The 20,958-nt window shown below is 41.8% G+C and overlaps 1 protein-coding gene across 1 annotated transcript; it reads right to left on the bottom strand.

The window, feature by feature from the left end:
• Positions 1 to 4,734: 4,734 nt before the first annotated feature.
• LOC118026192 (cobalamin binding intrinsic factor-like) lies at positions 4,735 to 19,953 on the bottom strand. The gene is made up of 9 exons (XM_035028946.1): positions 19,875 to 19,953; positions 18,396 to 18,572; positions 17,464 to 17,577; positions 16,904 to 17,044; positions 14,736 to 14,917; positions 11,075 to 11,252; positions 9,485 to 9,686; positions 6,604 to 6,722; positions 4,735 to 4,796 (listed from the first exon to the last, which is right to left on the bottom strand). The coding sequence occupies exons 1-9, from the start codon at positions 19,951 to 19,953 to the stop codon at positions 4,735 to 4,737; spliced, it is 1,254 nt and encodes a 417-aa protein (XP_034884837.1).
• Between the last annotated feature and the right edge of the window lie 1,005 nt (positions 19,954 to 20,958).

The raw sequence follows: 20,958 nt of genomic DNA, 5'->3' as shown, positions 1-20,958 counted from the left end.
AAATAAATAAATAAATAAATAAATAAATAAATAAATAAATAAATAAAAAAAAAATCTTAAAAAAATATGTGATTTTATCATACGCTAAATTCCCACGTAATATTTTTTAGCATTTTGTTCCATTCCCATGTCCTCCCTGATCTGAAACCAGTGCTACACTGTTTTAATTATTGTGACTTTATTACATATTTTTATATTTGGTCAAATTCACTTTGCTTTCCAAAAAACATCATGGCTGTTTGGCATGTTTGGTCTTCAAGATAAAATTTGGAACTATTTTGTTCTATTCTCTCTCCCTTTCTATTTTTATTTTCTTGACCAGGATTCTTGTTGTTGTTGTTCCTCTTCTTCTTCTTAGAAATCTCAAGTCATTTGTGCTTCTGAGCAAGATTCTTTGTCATTTCAAAGAATTATAGGATCTCAGTTGGAAGAGGCTAGAGGAAGCTCTCTTTAGTTCCTCTTCCTTATCAGGGTGTGATCTTCAATTGTGAACTTGGTATAGGTCATTCGTATATCTAGTTAAAGGAAAGTACAGTTGGGTTTGGTAACAATCTTCCCTCCTCTCCCCTGTATCTTCACAAAAAACAGTTATGGAGAAAATGGACCACTTCCCTGAAGGAAGTTTAGGCTTTACCAGCCATGTCCAGTAGAGGTCGCAAAAAACGCTTATGAAAGTCCCTGAAACCATAACCAAACCCATGCTTGGGCATTATGCGTTATGCAAAATAATGAACACACATAGACTACATTTTATTACAGTACTGCCTCAAAGTGGAATTGCAACCTGTCATAGAGCCATTGTCAACCTGCTCGCCTGTCCCCCACCTTTGCCAATACAAATGAACACACCCAGTTAATTGCAAAAGTTGGGGGGGCAGTGTTCTCTCTCACACCCCTTCCTTTCGTTGCCCAATTTATTGTTAAATAAAAAAGTTCATCTTTGTTAAAAGTAATTTTTCCCATTTTCCAGTTGCTCAATTATTGTACTGAATGTAGAAAATGTAGACAATAGAGAAACAAACAAAATCGGTCACCAATAATTCCATCACACAGTTAACCACTCTAATACTCTGGAATGGATGGCATTAGAATGCATCATGAATGTCTTTCTATGTCAGCAAGTATTTATATTCAACACAAATTTTACTGACATTTAAAAAAATTAATTTAATACAGGTGCCTGGGTGGCTCAGTTGGTTGAGCATCTGGCTCTTGATTTCGGCTTAGGTCATGGGATCAAGCCCTGTTCCAGCTCATTGTGGAGTCTGCTTGGGCTTCTGCCCCAGCCCCACTCTAAATAAATAAAAATCTTTAAAGATCTAGGTTTTATTGTATTTCATACTTCTTTTAAAAAGTTAATTAACTTTTAAAATAAAGTATAATTAACATACAGTGTTATATTAGTAGCAGGTGTACAATATAGTGATTGAACACTTTATACATTACTCAGGGCTCATCACCATAAGTGTACTTTTTTTTTTTTTTAAAGATTTTACTTATTTACTTGTCAGGGAGAGAGAGACTGAGCACAAACGGGGAGTGGCAGACAGAGGGAGAAGCAGGCTTCCTTCTGAGCAAGGAGCCCAATGCAGGACTCGATCCCAGGATCCTGGGATCATGACTTGAGCCAAAGGCAGACCCTTAACTGACTGGGCCACCCACGTGCCCCTCCATAAGTGTACTTTCAATCCTCTCCACCTATTTCGCCCATCCTACCCCCTCCCTGCTCTGGCAACACCAGTTTGTTCCCTGTAGTTAAGAGTCTGTTTTTTCGTTTGTCTCTTTTTCTTTGTTCATTTGTTTTGTTTCTTTTTTTTTCTTTAATTTTATTATGTTATGTTAGTCACCATACATCATTGGTTTTTGATGTGGTGATCCACGATCCATTGTTTTCATATAACACCCAGTGCTCCATGCAGTACATGCCCTCCTTAATACCCATCACTGGGCTAACCAATCCCCCCTCCCCCCTCTCCTCTAAAACCCTATTTGTTTCTCAGAGTCCATAGTCTCTCATGGTTCATCTCTTCCTCCGATTTCCTTCCCTTCATTTTTCCCTTCCTTCTCCTAATGTCCTCCGTGCTTTTCCTAATGTTCCACAAATAAGTGAAACCATGTGATAATTGACTTTCTCTGCTTGACTTATTTCACTTAGCATAATCTCCTCCAGTCCCATCCATGTTGATGTAAAACTTGGGTATTCATGCTTTCTGATGGCTGAGTAATATTCCATTGTATGTATGGACCACATCTTCTTTATCCATTCATCTGTTGAAGGGCATCTCAGCTCTTTCCACAGTTTGGCTATTGCAGATATTGCTGCTATGAACAATGGGGTGCATATGGCCCTTCTTTCCCTACATCTGTGTCTTTGGGGTAAATACCTAGGAGTGTAATTGCTGGGTCATAGGGTAGCTCTATTTTTAAATTTTTGAGGAACCTCCACACTGTTTTCCAAAGTGGCTGTACCAACTTGCATTCCCACCAACAGTGTAAGAGGGTTCCCCTTTCTCCACACCCTCTCCAACATTTGTTGTTTCTTTCCCTGTCCATTTTTGTCATTCTAACTGGTGTAAGGTGGTATCTCAATGTGGTTTTTTTTTTTAAGATTTTATTTATTTATTTGAGAGAGAGAGACTGAGAGACAGAGAGCACGAGAGGGAAGAGGGCAGAGGGAGAAGCAGACCCCCTGCTGAGCAGGGAGCCTGACGCGGGACTTGATCCCAGGACTCCAGGATCATGACCTGAGCCGAAGGCAGTCGCTTAACCAACTGAGCCACCCAGGCGCCCTCAATGTGGTTTTGATTTGAATTTCCCTGATGGCTAATGATGATGAACACTTTTTCATGTGTCTGTTAGCCATTTGTATGTCTTCTTCAGAGAAGTGTCTGTTCATGTCTTCTGCCCATTTCTTGACTTGATTATTTGTTTTTTGGGTGTTGAGTTTGAGAAGTTCTTTATAGATCTTGGATACCAGCCCTTTATCTGTAGTGTCATTTGCAAATATCTTCTCCCATTCTATGGGTTGCCTCTTTGTTTTGTTTCTTAAATTCCACATATGAGCCAGTAATTCCTCTACTGGGTATTACCCAAAGAACATAAAAACACTAATTCAAAAAAATATATGTGCCCCTATGTTTATAGCAGCATTATTTACAATAGCCAAATTATGGAAGCAGCCCAAGTGTTCATCCATAGATGAATGGATAAAGAAGATGCGGTCTCTATATGCAATGGAATATTACTCAGCCATCAACAAGAATGAAATCTTGCCATTTGCAACAACATGGGTGATCTAGAGGGTATAATGCTAAGTGAAATAAGTCAGTCAAGAGAAAGATAGATACTGTATGATCTCACTCACGTGTGGAATTTAAGAATTTCAGTGACTTTTAAGTATCCCATCGTATGGATCCACCAGGGTTTACCTATCCATTGCCCTATTTTTGGACATGTAGACTGTTTCCATGTTTTCCATATTATGAATATCATGGCATGTTATGAGAGATCACTTATTCACACTCCTGGAGGGTGCCTTCTACCACAGTACAGTGCTGGCCTTTTTCTGGGGGTACAGTGAGGTACCTAATAGATATGTTTGGGATGAGGGCTTGGGCTGGTGGTTCACATCTCCTTCTCCCAGGAGCCCCTGTTACCAGAGGGCAGGCTCTTACTCTGAGCAGCTTGGAGGGGGAGACCTGTGACGGGGCAGGTGAATCTTTGCCTTGGGGTCAGTATTAGGAAGTATACTAAAGCTGCATCTCTAAGGTTTGCTCTCTGATTGCCTCAGCACACATTTTGATTCTTGTATATCTGTGCCCTATTATGATTCTCTCCTTTGTGTAATTTTCAGAATTGGGATTTTGGGGGTTGAAGTTGAGTATATTTTAGGTCTTTTGATACAATTTTCATGTCCTTCACCAGAAAGTCAGTACCAATGTTGACTCCTACCAGCAGAGATTAGATTTATGATCGTCTTTGGAAGCTTAATTTTTCTTTCAAATATATATATATTTAGGGTGTGGTTATAGATCTATATTTCTATTTAATGTGTAAAATATATATGTTTTATGTGGGGTGGGATTTTAGATCTATATTTATATTTAACATATAAAATACATTAAATTTTATATTATATACTAATTATGAGTTATATTTATATATTAAATGTGTATATATATAAATTATATAAAAATATACATTTTAAACTTAATTTTACCCAGAATAAATATTAGAAATGGTAGGAGAGAGTATTAACATCATTTATCTCGTTCTAAACCATCTGGGAGTCTCATATGAAAAATTTTGGTCATTTCATTAAGTGATTTGAAAAGTAGTACTTGGTATAAGAAACAAAAATAGGAGGGTTTTTTATAGGAGTTTTAAAAATATATCACTTCATTTGTAGAAATAAAGGAATCTGTTGTTTAATTAATTGAGAAGATCAGAATGAACTGCAAAAATATCACCGGGGCTCTCTCTTCTCCCCTCATCCTAGGTTTAAACAATGACTGGCAGTCATTGCCTTGAGAAGCTGGACCTTTTTTCTTGGGTCACAGATGTTAAGACTCCAGGGAAGTTTGAATCATTTATTCTACATAGTGGTTTCCATGTTTTTACCAGGAGTATGGTAGCATTGTAGATACCCACTTTTTTGCATAGATTTGAAATAAAGTGAACAAAAATTCCACCGTCCTTTGGAGGTGTTTGAGAGGACCTGAACCCACCTTGTCCTTAGTACTTTGTGAAATTGGCCGTGATGTGCTCATGGCTGAAGGGTTTGTAGTCGGCAACTCCTGGAAACAAGCAGAGAAGAACATGAGGAGGCCATGGTGCATGTAACCACCCCTACCTCCCAAAGGGCCAGCCCATAGTTAGAGGAGTAAAATCATCCCTGAGTGAAATGCGCAGCTTGATTAGTATGGAGGAGCATGAGATTGAGATTTAGGGAGTCCTTGTTTCTAGGCTTAGAGCTGCCATGTGGAGCATCTCTTTGGACAAGCCCCTTTAATTGTGAGAGCCTCCTTTTCCTCATGCCTTAAATTGCACTAATATCTACCCTGAAGAGACATTTTCAGGATTAGGAATAAGGACTGCCAGATGCCTAATATAGTCCCTGGCACATAGTTATTGTGCAATAAAACGACTTAGTTAAGTCGAACTTACAGCATTCAAGGTAGGAACTCATGTTCACTTTTGAAGATTTTGCAAAAAATAGGGAAGGGCATTGGGTTGAGAATTCTTGTGTTTCGGGGCAGAGAAGTTAGATGATGGCAGTACTGATGATTAGCTTTCAAGTCACCGGGCATCAGAAAGATAATTCCAGGCCCAGATGTTTTAGATGTCAGAGGACTGTTTACCATTCTTTCCCCAGAGAAGAAGGGTAATTGGCAGACATGAGAATAAGCCTGATTTAGGTTCCCGGGCAATTCTTGAGATGCAGGTGGTAGAAGGACTAATAATACTAATATTTAGCATTTGTGAATGCAGAAGACATTGAACTTACTCATTTTAAACATGTTATTTGTACTTTTCACACTAACCCAAGAAATGGTTATTACTATTTCTATTTTATAGCTCTGGAAACTGGTTCTGAGAAGATTCATTCCTTGCTTAATGCAGCTAGTAAGTAAGAGAAGGGGCTTCTAACCAAGCCTTGTGTAACCTCAAGGTCTTCATTACATGCTTTGCTGCAATTCAACAAATTCTGACTGGCCAGATTTTGTTAAGTACCTGACAGACTCTAAGAAAACATCTCTCCCATTGAAATCTTGGATAATAAAGCATCTTATAAAGCCACAGCCTCAGTTCTGCTGTGACTTTACATGGCTTCACATCTCCCTGCATTGTGCCGATTAATAAAATAAAATAAAATAAAAATAAAAAGGCCAGTACAGGCCTCCCTTAACTAGGGAACATCATCCTTCGACAAAACCACACACAGTGTTCTTTAACTTGGAGGATATTTCAGTATTTGCGAAAAATTTTAAAGAATGTTTTCCAAAGTGGCTGTACCAACTTGCATTCCCACCAACAGTGTAAGAGGGTTCCCCTTTCCACAACCTCTCCAACATTTGTTGTTTCTTTCCCTGTCCATTTTGGCCATTCTAACTGGTGTAAGGTGGTATCTCAGTGTGGTTTTGATTTGGATTTCCCTGATGGCTAATGATGATGAACATTTTTTCATGTGTCTGTTAGCCATTTGTATGTCTTCTTCAGAGAAATGTCTTTTCATATCTTCTGCCCATTTTTTGACTTGGTTATTTGTCTTTTGGGTGTTGAGTTTGAGAAGTTCTTTGTAGATCTTGGATACCAGTCCTTTATCTGTCGTGTCATTTGCAAATACCTCTATCTAAGAGAACAGAGTAGATGGTTACCTCTATCTACCCATCATCTATCATTCAATCGAATCACTGTATATATATTCATAATATATATATGTGTATGTACATGTATGTGGCATCACTGTATACACAAGTTTCATATATATACATACAATCTCACAGTTATTTGATTAAATGAATGAATTAATTAAATAAGGAAATGAAAGAAAGTAGCCCACAGACTATGGAAGAAAGTCCCAAATGCCTTTCCTTTTCTTACCTTCCTTCAAAGGTGTTTTGCCACTAAGGAATTGCCAGTATGTCCGATTATGCACATTTTCAGCAATATTGTTGATGGAGGAGATGACAGGGCCCCATGATGTCATCGTGGTTTCAAATCTGTAAGAATAAAATCATATGTGATTAACCTCATTTAGGTCAGTCAATAAGGAGGTAAGGTGAAGGGACAGGGACATTCTAAGTGCTTTAGAGATCAGATGAAACCAGGCTCAAAAGAAAAATTGCAAATGACTAATGGATATGAGGTTACTTCACTTGCAAGTAAATGAAATTAAAATGAATGGAGTTTTTTTTTTTTTTAAAGATTTTATTTATTTATTTGAGAGAGAGAATGAGATAGAGAGAGCATGAGAGGGGGGAGGGTCAGAGGGAGAAGCAGACTCCCTGCCGAGCAGGGAGCCCGATGCGGGACTCGATCCCGGGACTCCAGGATCATGACCTGAGCCGAAGGCAGTCGCTTAACCAACTGAGCCACCCAGGCGCCCAATGAATGGAGTTTAAAAAAAAAAAAAAAAAACTATCAATAAGCAAATTTAAAATAATGTAAATGCCCAACAATGGGTGAATACTTACATGAGTGATGGGATGAATATCCAAGATTGAATTTTTTTTTTTTTTGCTGTGATGAAACTGTATTTTTCAATAATTTTAAGTGACATTAAAAATGCTCGTGCAATAATTGTTAAGTGAAAATGTGGGACACAAATTTTACACGAAATAACTATCCCATCCATGTGAGGGATCACAACTATCTATAAGATGCAAAGAAGAAAGAGCGCCTGGGTGGCTCAGATGGTTAAGCGTCTGCCTTCGGCTCAGGTCATGATCCCAGGGTCCTGGGATCGAGTCCCACATCGGGCTCCCTGCTCCTTGGGAGCCTGTTTCTCCCTCTGCTTCTCTCTCTCTGTCTCTGTCTCTTGTGAATAAATAAATAAAATCTTTAAAAAAAAAAAAGATGCAAAGAAGAAAACCTACAAAATTATAAAGAAATGTCAACAGCGATTATATTGTGCACACACTATAGGTGCTTTGTTTTGTTCCTTTTTAAAAAAATTTATTTAAATTCAATTAATTAGCATATAGTGTATTACTAGTTTCAGAGGTGCTTTGTTTTGTTCTTTATGCATCACCCCCCAGTTGTCTAGTATACGTATTTATGACATTCACAGTCAGAAAAAGAAAAATCAGGCAAAATTAAAGCTAAGCTCAGAGAAGTAGTAAGGTATATTCAGAGGGTATTTGAAAACTAAGTATTCTTGAAATGCAACTTTTATCCTGACCTGTCTGTGGAAGTCAGGGAACTTATGGAGGTGGGCTGTGAACAGCAGGTATAATGTATTGAACCCAATCCTGTGGAATAGATTCCGCATACCACTCAGTTGTCACTTCCCTGGGCTTGGTCAATCTTTCTCTCTGGCATTGCTCTGCAGAATTTGGGTCATGTCATCGTTCCTTTGAATGTCTCTCCTCTTTTCCTTTCCAGGACCTGGCATTTTTCCTCTGCTCCTCCTATGAGCTTAGTCTTCTCCATATTTCTCTACTGCTTCCTCTTCTTGCAAACTATGAAGACATCCCAAGGTTTAATTTTATTTCTTGGGATTTACTTCTCTATTCTGCCCTTTGCCGACAGGACAGTGGAAGGAACATGAGCTTCACGGTCAAGTCTGGGTTCAGATCTCAACTCTATTAGTTACACGTCATGAGATCTTAGGAATGTTACTTAGCCTCTTTGGGCCTATATGGTGCTATCTGTAAAGTGGGCATATAGATAATGGTTTGTTTGTTTGTTTTTAAAGTGGGCTGTACGCCCAACATGGGCTTGAATCCTGAGATCAGGAGTCCCATTCTCTGCTGACTGAGCCAGCCAGGTGCCCTGGACTTGTGGCTTTGTTGGGAGCTTGTCTGCTACCTCTGCACGGTTCCTCAACTTCGGTCATCACCTCTGTCAGATGACCGTCCAGCCTCTTTTGCCTATCCTGACCTCTTTTTCTAGGTCTTCATCTAAACCTCCAAAACCTCCCTAATGTTTCTGTTTTGAATACCCACAATTAGACATGTCTAAAGGAATTAAGTCTTTTTCTCTGAAAGACATTCTTTCCTCCTGACACTCCTATCAAAAGTTTGGAAGCTTCTCTTTCTGCGCCCCACCCCCCTTCCAGTGCTCACAGAGCTGAGTGGCATCTTCCTTGGTGTGAGTCTGTTTATCTTAGATGGAGTCTTCATCACCTCCCAGATTCATTACCACAGGCAAGCCCCAGGTCTCCTCCTTGTCTCCCATTCTTGAACCAGTTAACGTTTTACAACATGACTTTTCTTACTTAAAAGCTTGCAATGCTTTCTCTAATAGGAAGCCCGATCTCATCTCAGTTTTTCAGACTTTTTCCAATATCACCCAGTCTGTTCTTCCATACGTTACTTGATTCAGTCCCGTATCCCATATTCTGTTCTCTAGTCAAGCTGGTCTACTCACTGACCCTGAAGTCCTTGCTTATTCCTGTCTCGAATGCTTCATTCTAGCCATTCCCTCTTCCTAGAATACCATCTTCCCCTATCTTCCTTACAGTACTTATTCCTCAAATGGGGTCCGAAGCCACAAACCTTCCTGGACTACTCTAACCCACAGCAGACTCTCCCCCTTTGAATTCCTGTTTGTAAAACTCCATCATATGTTGACTGTGTCACTGAATTTTTCCTGAGAGCCATGCTAGTTACAAGATTGCAGGCTTCTCAAGGGGTGATGCAATGAAGATCTGTTAAATTATCAGAAGGAGAAAGAAAGTAAGAAAATGAAGGAAGGAGGGAGAGCATGGGAATTGGGGAGGGGTCTGGGGAGAATGGTGAACGCTGCTTGCAGCACTCACTTGAACATGGAATTTCGGCGCTGCGCTTCCTCTAGGACAACAAGTAGCACTGATCCACGTTTCACACTAACGTCGATGGTCACATTGAAGCCCAGATCCACCCCCCTCAGCTGGTTATTTATGGTGTATATGACGGTGATGTTGGAGGCTGTGGTGGGAACACGGCTGGGTTGAGTGGGGAGAGTTGGCTGCACTTCATCACCTGTGAAGAGCGAAGAGGCCACATTTGTTGAAGATTATGGGGTTTGTATTACAGGTGCAAAAATCTGTTATTGGCAACTCATCCTAAAAAAAACATTTCAAGAAATGGCAATGATTTTGTGTCCTTTGTGGGTTGTTCTGAGGAACTGGTGTGATCTATGAAGCTCTCATTTCCATTCTAGAGAATTGTTCGTAGCTGAAGAGCTGACAGCCAGTTTTATAGTGAACATCAGTTTTGTTAAAAGAATTTATAACCAGAAGGGAGGATGGTTAGCCCTAAGTCATGTATTTTACATGATTGAGTTCTGTGGAGTTGTGGGCTTTTTTGGCAACAAAGGTAGTAAGCAAAGGTAGTAAGTTTCAGACCATTTAACAAAACACCTGGGCAACTATAGTGTAGAATCCTAGGAAAGACTCCGTGGCCACCTTGTCAAGGTTGGAAAATCACTGGGAAGCAGCCTAAGGAGTTGGGTGAATGCAGCTGTGTTTGGTGTAATTGGGATCAGGCTGCTCGATTGCAGTCTCTATAGACTCTGTACCGAGATGGGCAAGGAGCTTAGTAATCTCTGCTTATCTAGGCAAGTCCATGCAGCATAAGCCAAACAGTACTTTATACTAGTATTTGATTAGAAAGAAGAGGTATCTTTGCAAAGACTCGTTATCTCTGGAGTGATAAAATTTTTATGCAGGACTCCCACTTTCTTCCTGCATATTTCTACAACGTTTGAATTTTAAGTATCCCTGTATTATATTTTTAATTGGATAAAATAGAGATATTAAAAATAAAAAGGTAATGTGCCTGGTTTCCAGCCCATTCCTTTGATGTGCCAGGTGCACCAAGGCTTCATATTTAGATCTCCAAGTCTGATTTTAAACACAACTCTGTTCTTCTCATAAGTCTCTCAGACCAGATCAGTGGTCACACTTGTTTTGCTATGCACCACATGTGCTTCTATGTCTAGTTAATACGTATTTCATTCTTCCAAATGTTGTAGTTTTTGTCTACATATCTGTTTCCTGACCTTGTAAAGAGCAGATATCATAAGATACTGCATAATTTTTGGTGTATTTGTCAAGTGAATTAAGGAAGTTATATATCATCTGATTGCTAGGAGCGTGGACCTCCCCTCTTCACCAGCATCTCACCGAACGCTATGCATATAGTAGGTGCTCACTTAATGTGTACCGAATGACGTAGACGTGGGGGCTGAATTATGAGGGCAGGCTGGCATGGCCGTGTGTTAGCACACAACACCTGGGGATGGATAGCAGATGTGGCTTTGCCTACATAACCAGCCTATATGCCACTTAAAATCGATCCACATATTATTAGTGGCATAAGTTGCTACTTCATGACATAAGGAAAGGCAGATGTTAAAGAGTTCTTACCAGGGCTGCAAGACACATGGGGCACATCCAGGTATGTCTTGCCTTTCAGGGAAGGGAGGATTTGGGCAATGGACATGGGATTGTGGAATTTCCCCTGCTCAATCTCCTTAAGTATTGTGTCCATGGTCTTCTGGCAGTTCCATTCCTTGTTAGGTTGCTTAGGTGTCACAGAGAGAGCCTGGGACAGGAGAGAGAGAGGGAGAGAGAGAGACTGAGAGATTGATTAGGCATAGCTGAGAGTTGGCCTCTATAAACTTCGTAAGAGATAGACTTGATCACTAATCTTGGGGATCAAACAGAATCCAACACTGAGCTGCCCAAGGTTCGGGACATTGTCGTTCTTGTTCACTGCTGCATCCCCACCTCTTAGCTCAAGGTCTGTCACATAGCAGTCACACAACAAATATATGTGCACCAATCAGATATGGGGAACACTATTAGGGCTGTTATATTTATAGCATGTGTATATAAAACAGTTCTTGGATGTAGAACGAAGGTGAGACCCACAAGCTCCAGGGGCACCGTTAGTTAGTCTGGGTCATCTGGCCATCTAAACATGGTAGTGCTCTTTTGTTTTATGTTGTCCTGAACACCGTTTGGTGGATTCCTCCCATTCTTTGTGATCATGTCAGGACTATCAGCCAGAGGCTCCACAACCCTGGCCACAGGGGTGGACTCATGGCCTGTGCTGGGCTAATCATAGAGTGCCATCCTTTTGGTGACAGTGATTAGTGGGCACACACACTAGCCAGTGTCCTTCCCTGACATACAAACATTCAGAGAGAGAAGCATGTCTTTCTCTCCTGCTGGGGGTATTCAGCTGGCACCACGTAAGTAAGCATTGAGCTGGGACCATCTTCCTCAGTCACTTCGAAGAAGCCATGCAGTAGGAGACAGTGAGGAAAACCAGGGCTGAGTGATGAAAAAAGAATGGTGCCTGAAAGCACAATTTGAGTCCTTTATTCTGCTTAATCCTCAAACCATTTAATCTAGCCCTGGACCTTCTAGTTTATAATGTGAAATAGTAAATCCCCATTTTTTTTAAGCCAAAATTATTTGGGTTTTATATTATTTGCAAGAGGATTCTTGATTAATGCACCACGTAAGTCATTCTCCTTTGCTGAGATTTATATCACATGAGTAAAATAGAAATCATAATTTATGCCTACCTTTGTGGGTCCATTTGAGGTTCAGATGTGGGACAATAAGCAAAAGCATTTTGTAGTGTGTGATATATAAGCTATCATTACCACCTCCCTCCCTTTTAGTGGCGTGCTATGACCCTCAGAGTATGTCAGTGGTTTGAGATTGCTGGTGACTGATTCACCTGAAGCTTGGAATAGGAAATGAGAGAAGAGAGAGTCGAGTCAGAAATGGCTTTGTGAGCCGAAGGCAGTTGATGAACCACCAGTTTTGACAGGCATGACCATCACTGTTAGCTTTGACAACCTCTGGCTCTTGCCAGAGGTCACTTTACAGGGTAGTTTGGCATAAGGGGCATTAGGTAGGTACTCCACAGCAGCCAGATCTTGTTCACTTGCCATATTCACCTCTCAGATCCCAAAAGCAAGATGTATCCCCTTGGGATAAAACATTACCAATGCCAACACTCTAGAGAGGAATAACACATTACCCTGTGAGAAGTCATTAATAACCTTGCACGAAGATGTTTATCAGATCCTTTTCCAAGTTAAATCCCCAAGTTAAGAGGAATTTTGAAGGTTTTGGAATATTGATAGAAGGAAGAGAAGAAATTCCTGAGTGCCTAGAGAAGCCATGTAGGTGGCCTAGGCCGCTTGAAGGGCACTGAAATCCTGGAAGACGATGAATAAAGGCTGAAAAGGAAGCTTAATATCACTCTTCTGCTGGGAGAGATCGTGAACAATTACCGAGCACCACATCATGCTTGTGATTAAAAAAAACAAAAAAACAAAAAAACCTTTACAACCTTGTTTTTATGGGGAAAGTGAAATTCAGAGAAATTCAATATTTGCCCACAGTGGTGGCAGATCTGGAATTCAAACTCAAGTTGTGACATCTTGAGAGCCCTTTGCTTTTCCACACCAGAACATTTTAAATTAGAAAAAAAGTTGTGTATTAGATATCTGGTGATTTCAGACTTCAGGCTATTTGGGTAAACTCTAGATATGTGCCATAACTTGAGTAGGGAGAGGTTATGTATCCTAACTGATTAGAAATCCATATGACCTGTGATATCAGGATAAGGATGAGGTCTTGCCTTTTCATAAATAAAGCTTTAATTCTTAGGTACAGCTTATCAGAGTGTACCCTGTGGGTGATAAAATCCCAAAGAGAATTCACAAACCAAACTAGCAAAAGCAAACATTTCTCTGGCTGGCATTAAGGAGAAGCAAGTTTATTTTGAGTCATAGATAAAACCCACCTTATATCCCTTCCAGACTGCCCCTGATATTCCACAAGGCTTTCTAGACCTGAGCCCCAGGATTGTTCTTAGATGATTCAGCCTGATTCAAAGACTGGTAACAGTCTTTTTTTTCCATGGCAAAACTTCATTCACTTTGACATGACATGGAAGCTGACATTGTTCTCATTAGTTGCTCCAGTACATGGCACAGTGGAGTGGGGATTTTGTATTTACTTTTATGTTTAACATAAACTAATTTCTAGTCTGTTTATGTCCTTTGCTAATTTCTAATGTGTGGAATGTCAGGGCCAGTCTCTGCTTCTCTCCCCAAAAGGATTTCTCTCTACCACTAGTCCAGAGGTGTGTTAGGTTTAGGGGGCTGGCCATGGTTCTCTCTTTCCTGGGCTTTCGGAGTTGAGAGGGTCATAATGTAGTTTTTCTATGACTACATTACATTAGGCATTTCGAGACTTTGGAGCACAAACTTCTCAGTTTGGACTAGAGGATTTGGCCACAGATGACCCTTTAATTTCCGATTCTAGTTGGTTATCTCTCCCCACTATCATTAGTATGTCTTCCAAGGGAGGATGCTGCCCTAATCAGCCCTAATCAGTGGGGTGGGGTTGCACTTGGAGATATATCAAGCAGCATCTTATGGAATCTGAGCCTGGGTATCTGTACGAGGGAAACATAGGATTGAGTATGGACAGGGTACCAGACACACCTGGTTTTGCCATTTAGAGCACTGTGTAAGGTTGAAATGAGATCAAGAGTATAAAAGAGCTTGACAAGTCAGCTTTAAGTTGTTTTCATTAATCAGTTTGAATGCAAGCTGGCATTTTCTGGATCAAGATAAAGGGCTGAAAAGAGAACACGTGACTGGCAAGATGGAATCAGAAAATTCCATTTTTTTGAGGACCTATTTTAGTATCCTTATTTTTTATACGTCAAATTTTCACCAATCTATAATTATTATGAACAAACTGATCATTGTCAGTAATAACCTGATATGCTTCTGGGATTTATTTATTTTTTCCAAGAAAGAGAAAATAATTCATGTAGTTTTATTTTCACACTTCACCTATGAGGTAGGGAGGAATTCACACCTGCGTTTTACCAGTAGAGAAGCTGAGACAAACACTACAGGGAATCTACCTCAAGTCATACTGGCTGATCTTTCTCAAAGATCTTAGGAGAAGTCTGGTCTCTTGATCCTACAATCCAGTCTTATCATATTGGCATGGACCCCACAAAGAGCATGGGTGGTGTGTTCACCTGCATGGCAAGGCCAGTACTGTAGATGTCCCCAATGATGCCATTGTCTTTGATCCTCATGCTGATATTCTTCACGGCTTCCTCTAGTACCCGACTGAACAGAATTCTGTAACCTTCCTCTGAACCTTCTGGGATCCTGTTGTACATACAGGTCAGGGCTAAAGTCGCCATCGCTCCTGTGTCTGTGAAGCACGGTTGGCGGGGAGTGGGTAAGACAACCATCACCACAACAATATGAATGACTAACATTTACTGTGTGCTTATTGTATTCCAGCTACATTATCTCCTTTATTCTTCAGGACTGTGAAATAGGACCTATAATTAATTCCATTGAAGGGATAAAGAAATGGAGGCTCATAGAGGCCAAGTAATGGCCCAAGGCCTCACAGCTGGTAACTAGCAGTGCCAGGACCCAGATCTATATGACTCCACAGCTCATGCTTTTAATTAATGTAGACTGGCCCTTTAGTCAATCTCATTGTTCTTGTCCCAGTGTTTATCTTTTAAAAATGTCACTGGTTCTTGAAGGCCCGGCCATCACCACCTCTCAGTGAAACCTTCTTTGGTCTGGCCAGTGCCACAGGTGCAGTTTCTTTTCGGAACCTTTTTTTAATATAGGCTCCATGCCCAGCATGGAGCCCAACGTGGGGCTTAAACTCACGACCCTGAGATCAAGACCCAAGCTGAGATTAAGAGTCGGATGCTTAACTGAGTGAGCTACCCAGGCGCTCCTCTTTTCTGAACTTTTTTAGCCTGTGTTGTTTGGACCTGTTTTGCAATCTCAGCACTCTCTGCTCTGTTTTATTGTTACCGTGCTCTGTGAGCTCCTGGATGGTGGGAACTTTGCACCCCCCAAAGCACCCAGCACAGGGTCATTTTCATTATTTGCATGGGAAAGTGTATGTGGACTGAATGAGCAAGCTCTGACAGGACAAGACAGAACAAATGAAAGGCTTGCCAGATAACTTCTTTCTCTGATCTTCTCCTCCCTACTGTAATCTCCACCTGAATTTGTGTAACCTCATTAAGGATGACAGTGTTGTTGAAACCATTGTTGGCCAAGAAGTCAAATCTCCTGAACTGACAGGCACCTTGGTAATGCATGAGGTCCCAGATGGAAAATAGAGGCCAGTCTGCTCTTGAGCCATAGGGAGGGTACTAGAGTACTTGATTATTGGTCTGAAAGAGCCTGAAATGAGCGAGTTTGCCTGAAATGAGAGAGGTTGCAGAGGCAGAGTGGATAACAGGGTGAAAACCTGAGATATGCTATTGCTTGGAGAGTGGCAAAGGAGAAAAGGTGACCATGAATGAAGGGCACATGATAATGTCCTCAGAGAGGGTGTTATTCAGAGCTGGTATCATGATCTGCAGAAGGGTGGACAGAAAAGGATATGGTGCTGTAGGGGAAAAAGCTTCCCTTCACAAGCAGCCATAAGGTTACAGAATGAAGAAATACCATGGTTCCAGTGTATCCTTGAAGGGGAGGAGCATGGTGGGTTTAGGGTTCAGAGAGTATCTGTGTACTAGAAAGAGAATATCAGGATGTTATAAGGAGAAACATTGGGAAGGAAGGAGAGGGGGATCATCAGTAGTAATAAAAGAGTGGGTTCAGGGGTGCCTGGGTGGCTTAGTCAGTTAAGCATCCAACTCTTGGTTTCGGCTCAGGTCATGATCTCAGGGTCGTGAGATGGAGCCCGGTGTCTGGCTCCTTGTTCAGTGTGGAGTCAGCTCGAGATTCTCCCTCTCCCTCTCCTTCTGCGCCTCTCCCTGCTCTCTTTCTCTAAAATAAATAAGTGAATCTTTAAAAAGAAGAGGTTTCAGAGTAAGACTGAGTCTAGACATTGATTTAATCATTTAAGAATTTGCCTGGGAATAACCGCTGACTTGGGTGACTTGTTTATTGTTCCCAGGAGAGATTCTGTCATTGTCAGATATTTCAGGTATTGTCCTGGATTCTTTGTTTTACTGTCTCCCCTTCATTTATTCCTTAATTCACATGTCCAACAAATATTTCTTAAGTGCCTTCCATCTGCAGACATTTTCATGATCCTCAACTCCTCCTCCATGGAAAGCTCCCCCTCCCACTTTCCCCTCCTGCCTACCTCCCCCATTGAATGCCCTTGATGTTCCCAGCTCAGGGCAGTGTTTGGAAGTGGCAACCAACTCACCCGTATTGAAGGGGGAAGAACTGAACCTCAGGTACTTGGCAAAGCGGGCTGCTATGGGTAGGGCTGTCTCTGGGTTCTCCTGGCACAGTGCCAGGACCGCCAGACTGGGCCCATAGAAGGTTGAAGCTGGAGCCCTGGGGCCTGGGAAGGGGACAGAGGGTCTCTGTAAGATTAACATTCACCATAATGAGGACGTTCGTGAAAAAGGTAAAAGTCAAATCTTTTAAGTAGAAATTTCTAGAAAACCTGTCCAAAAAGACTCCATATTGGCAAAAGCTAACTTGAACATTTCTCAGAATAAGAATATTACCTAGCAGGACAAGAGAATAAAAGGGATAGCTGTCTTCGGGTGATGGTGTAAGTCTGTGTCCCCAGGTAGTGGTCTTCTCTGGTTCATTTGGAATCAAAGTGAATATCTCATTGTGGGATTATCTGAGGGATCCTGAGTAATTTGTGTCTCTTCCCTTACTTTCCACTCACCCATCTTTTTCTTTCTAGGTTTAATATTCTCAGGAAGGACCATTTGCCTCACTCTCCCCTCCCTTCTGATGAGGTCTTACTTGAAGGTGGCCAGGTTTCCATTTGTCTCTGTAGAATTGATACTTTATTCCCAGGGTCTCGGCAGGAGGAGTTGAGGGCCATGATGGTAAGGGCGAGCTGACCAATGGTCAGGTCTGTGGAGGAGAGAACAAAACAGTCACAAAGGTATTCTCAGGGGGAGAGTGTGCCAGGGGCCAGGGCTGAGCTCTCTGCTTCTTGTCCAGATCATTTTGATTTTTTAATAAGGTGATTAGATAATTTTTTTAAAAGATTTTATTTTTAAGTAATCTCTACACCCAACGTGGGACTCAAACTCACAACCCCCACCCCCACCCCCACCCCTCGAGCTAGCCAGGTGCCTCTAGATAGTTTTTTGATCTGGTTTTTCTTAAGGAAAGAAGTATGGAAAAATGCTCAAGGAATGTTTAATCTGGTGACCACTGTGTGACTTGACAACTTCATCAGGAATCCCTGTTATCTAAAGCAGCAAGAGCACCCATACAAATTCATACCTGAAAATAATTTTAACTTTATTATCTAACTTGATCCTCAAGGCAACTCCTGTGAGGTAGGCAGAACAGAGATTTGGTTATTATTATCATTGTTATAATTACTGTTAGTGTCCTTGTTATTAGAATCATCTGCATTTTGCAGACAAAGAAGTGAGGTTGGTCCAGATCTGCGGCCTGTTCAAGGTCACAGAGTTGGTAAGTGGTGGGGCCAGAGCTGCAAGCCCGCTCTTTTTACATCTGGCCTAGAGCTAATTCTGCTCTCCTGCCCAACTCTACAAATGCTCTCACTTCACACATCTTTCTTTCCAGGTACACAGGGAAAGATGCTTTGGTGATTCAGGTACAATCGCAAGTGGCATTGGGGGGGGGGGGGGGGGGTGTAGAGTTGGGACCTGGGGCTGGAGAATCAGGGAGCATGTGGAGCGGCTCTGACTTCTCACCGGCTGTGTCACTGGCCATGAGCTTGTCAGCCAGGAGCTTCTGGGCCTCCACGTTGTAGGCTCCAGCCAGGTTCATGGCAATCAGGATGCTGGGATTTGGGTGGGCTGAGCTGGTCACAGAGTTCTCCATGAGCACTTGTATGCCATTAACCAAGGGCTGCTGTGCTGGGGGAACAGCTGAGAAGAGAAGAGAAGAGAAACGCCATTTCCTAAACCCCTAATCCTCTCTCTCTCATCTCAGAAACATGTTTCCCGATCTCTCTGTTAGAAGATGGGATTAGTTAGCATTAGTATTCTCAGGGACACCCTCTGTGGGGGTGATTATTTTTTGGGGGGAGCAGGTGATTATTAAAGAGAGATGGAGAAAACACTGAGATTTTCTTTTGAGGCCAATTAGACCCAACATCTTCTCAAATAACCCTTATATTTATCAAAGTGATTTCTCATTTAGGAAGTTCAAGCAATATGGCTCATGGCCATTTCATATTATTTCTAGCACATTCCTAGAAATCACTGATTTCCTTGTAGTTTTTTCTCACTCTTTTTTTTAAAGTTAATTTTTTGGGGGGGTGCCTGGGTGGTATAGTTGGTTAAGTGTCCGACTTTTGGTTTCAGCTCAGGTCCTGATCTTAGGGTCCTGGGATCGAGTCCTGTGTCAGCTCTGTGCTCAGCATGGAGTCTGCTTGGGATTCTCTCTCTCCCTCTCCCTCTGCCCCTTCCCACCCCTTTCTCTGTTTCAAATAAATAAATCCTAAAAAAATATAAAGTTATTTCTTTTTTGTTTTTTAGGATTTTATTTATTTATTTGAGAGAGAGAGAGTGTGTGTGAACCTGTGGGCCAGCAGGGAGAGGAGCAGAGGGAAAAGGATAAGCCGACTCCTTACTGAGAGCAGCACCCAATGCAGGGCTCAATCCCACGACCCTGAGATCATGACCTGAGCTGAAATCAAGAGTTGGATGCTCAACTGACTGAGCCACCCAGGTGCCTCCCTTTTTAAAAAGATTTTATTTTTAAGTAATCTCTACACCCTACGTGGGGCTCTAACTCACAACCCTGAGATCAAGAGTTGCATGTTCCTCCAACTGAGCCAGCCAGGCACCCTCTTTTCTTCTTAGTCTTACATGAAAAATATGGAAGACTTGGGATATGACCTGTCCTCAGCAAGTACCAACATCCCCCTAGCAGTGGCACTTGGTCGGAACTGCTCTGAGCGTCTCTCTTTGTGCCACCAGCCATCATTCCTGTGCCAGTATTTTGATCTCTCTTAAGGTAAAATGCGTAGACTTGCCTCTCCAAGAACTTATGCTTTTGACCAGGAAAGATGAAGCACGCACTCACCCTGACTCATCTACTTTGAACTTCTGCAGTGATTGCTGTTTTCAATCACTTTCTCCTCAGCAGACCTCCGTGTGTGAGGTTTCCCCCTTTCCCTGGGGGAGCTGCTTCCCTGACCTCTCTGGAAGAACTACCATACTCACAGCATGAGCTTTGGGTCCAGGTGCTGGTCCCAGCCACAGCCCAGAGAAGGTTCAGGAGGTGGAGGGTGAACCAGGCCATCCCACTCTCTCTTGTCCTGTCTACAGATCCCATGCACAGATCCCCGTTTTGAAAATGGAGTGTTTCTAAAACCCTTCTCTTATATATGCTTCTTTTTGTAAAACAGTCTGCCCTCCTCCCACTCCTGGCCACTCCTAACCACTTATGTTCACCTCTCTTTCTCTGATAGAACTAATTTCCATATGCTTATCTAAGTTCCCTCCTATCAGTCCTCCAAGGTGTGTGGAGGTGATTTCTAGGTGGCACAGTCATAGGTGACACTTGGGGCTGAGTATGATGTGATGGCAATGATGACAGAGTGTCCTTCACCACAATCCTGGGTCATTACATCAGGAGCATGGCTGGTGTGTGAGGGAGCATAAATGGGCCTTCCTCCTGGGCTTTTGTACACCGGCCCAGACAACCTCCTGGCTGTTTATCAGCAACCACTTCATTGAAGGTTAGGCAGTTCCTAAGGCACCGTCTTACTTACGGTTCGAGGCACTTGCTTCAAAGTATGTCCTTTTATGCTCTCAGGTGAGGATCTGCCAGGTGAAGTTGGCCTTTATGCAATTAATAAGTTGCTGTGACCTGGGTCCCAGCCTAGGCTCTTTAAGGTTGCTTGGCTTCAGGCAAGCAATGGACCTGAGTTTCCCAGAAATTGTATGTTTGTTTGTTTGTTTGTTTTTAAAACAGGCTTCATGCCCAGCGTGGATCTCAATGCAGGGCTCCAACTCATGACCCTGAGATCAAGACCTGAGCTAAGATTGAGGGTGGATGCTTAACGGAACTGAACCACCCAGGCACCCTGCTCAGATTGTTTCATTTGATTTCTCTTTCCTTATCTGGGAACAAAGCAGTTTCAAACACCCAGGGCTTTCAGATATTATCGTTTTTTAAATTTTATTTAAAAAATTTTTAATTATGTTGTTATTCACCATATAGTACGTCATCAGTTTTTGATGTAGCATTCCATGGTTCATTGTTTGTGTATAACACCCAGTGCTCCATGCAGAACGTGCCCTC

The sequence above is a fragment of the Mirounga leonina genome, unplaced genomic scaffold, assembly GCF_011800145.1.
Source record: "Mirounga leonina isolate KUSES-001 unplaced genomic scaffold, KU_Mleo_1.0 Mir_220887, whole genome shotgun sequence".
Classification (NCBI taxonomy): Eukaryota; Metazoa; Chordata; class Mammalia; order Carnivora; family Phocidae; genus Mirounga; species Mirounga leonina.
The sequence above is the reverse complement of the archived record's forward strand: the minus strand, read 5'-3'. Positions and strand labels throughout refer to the sequence as shown.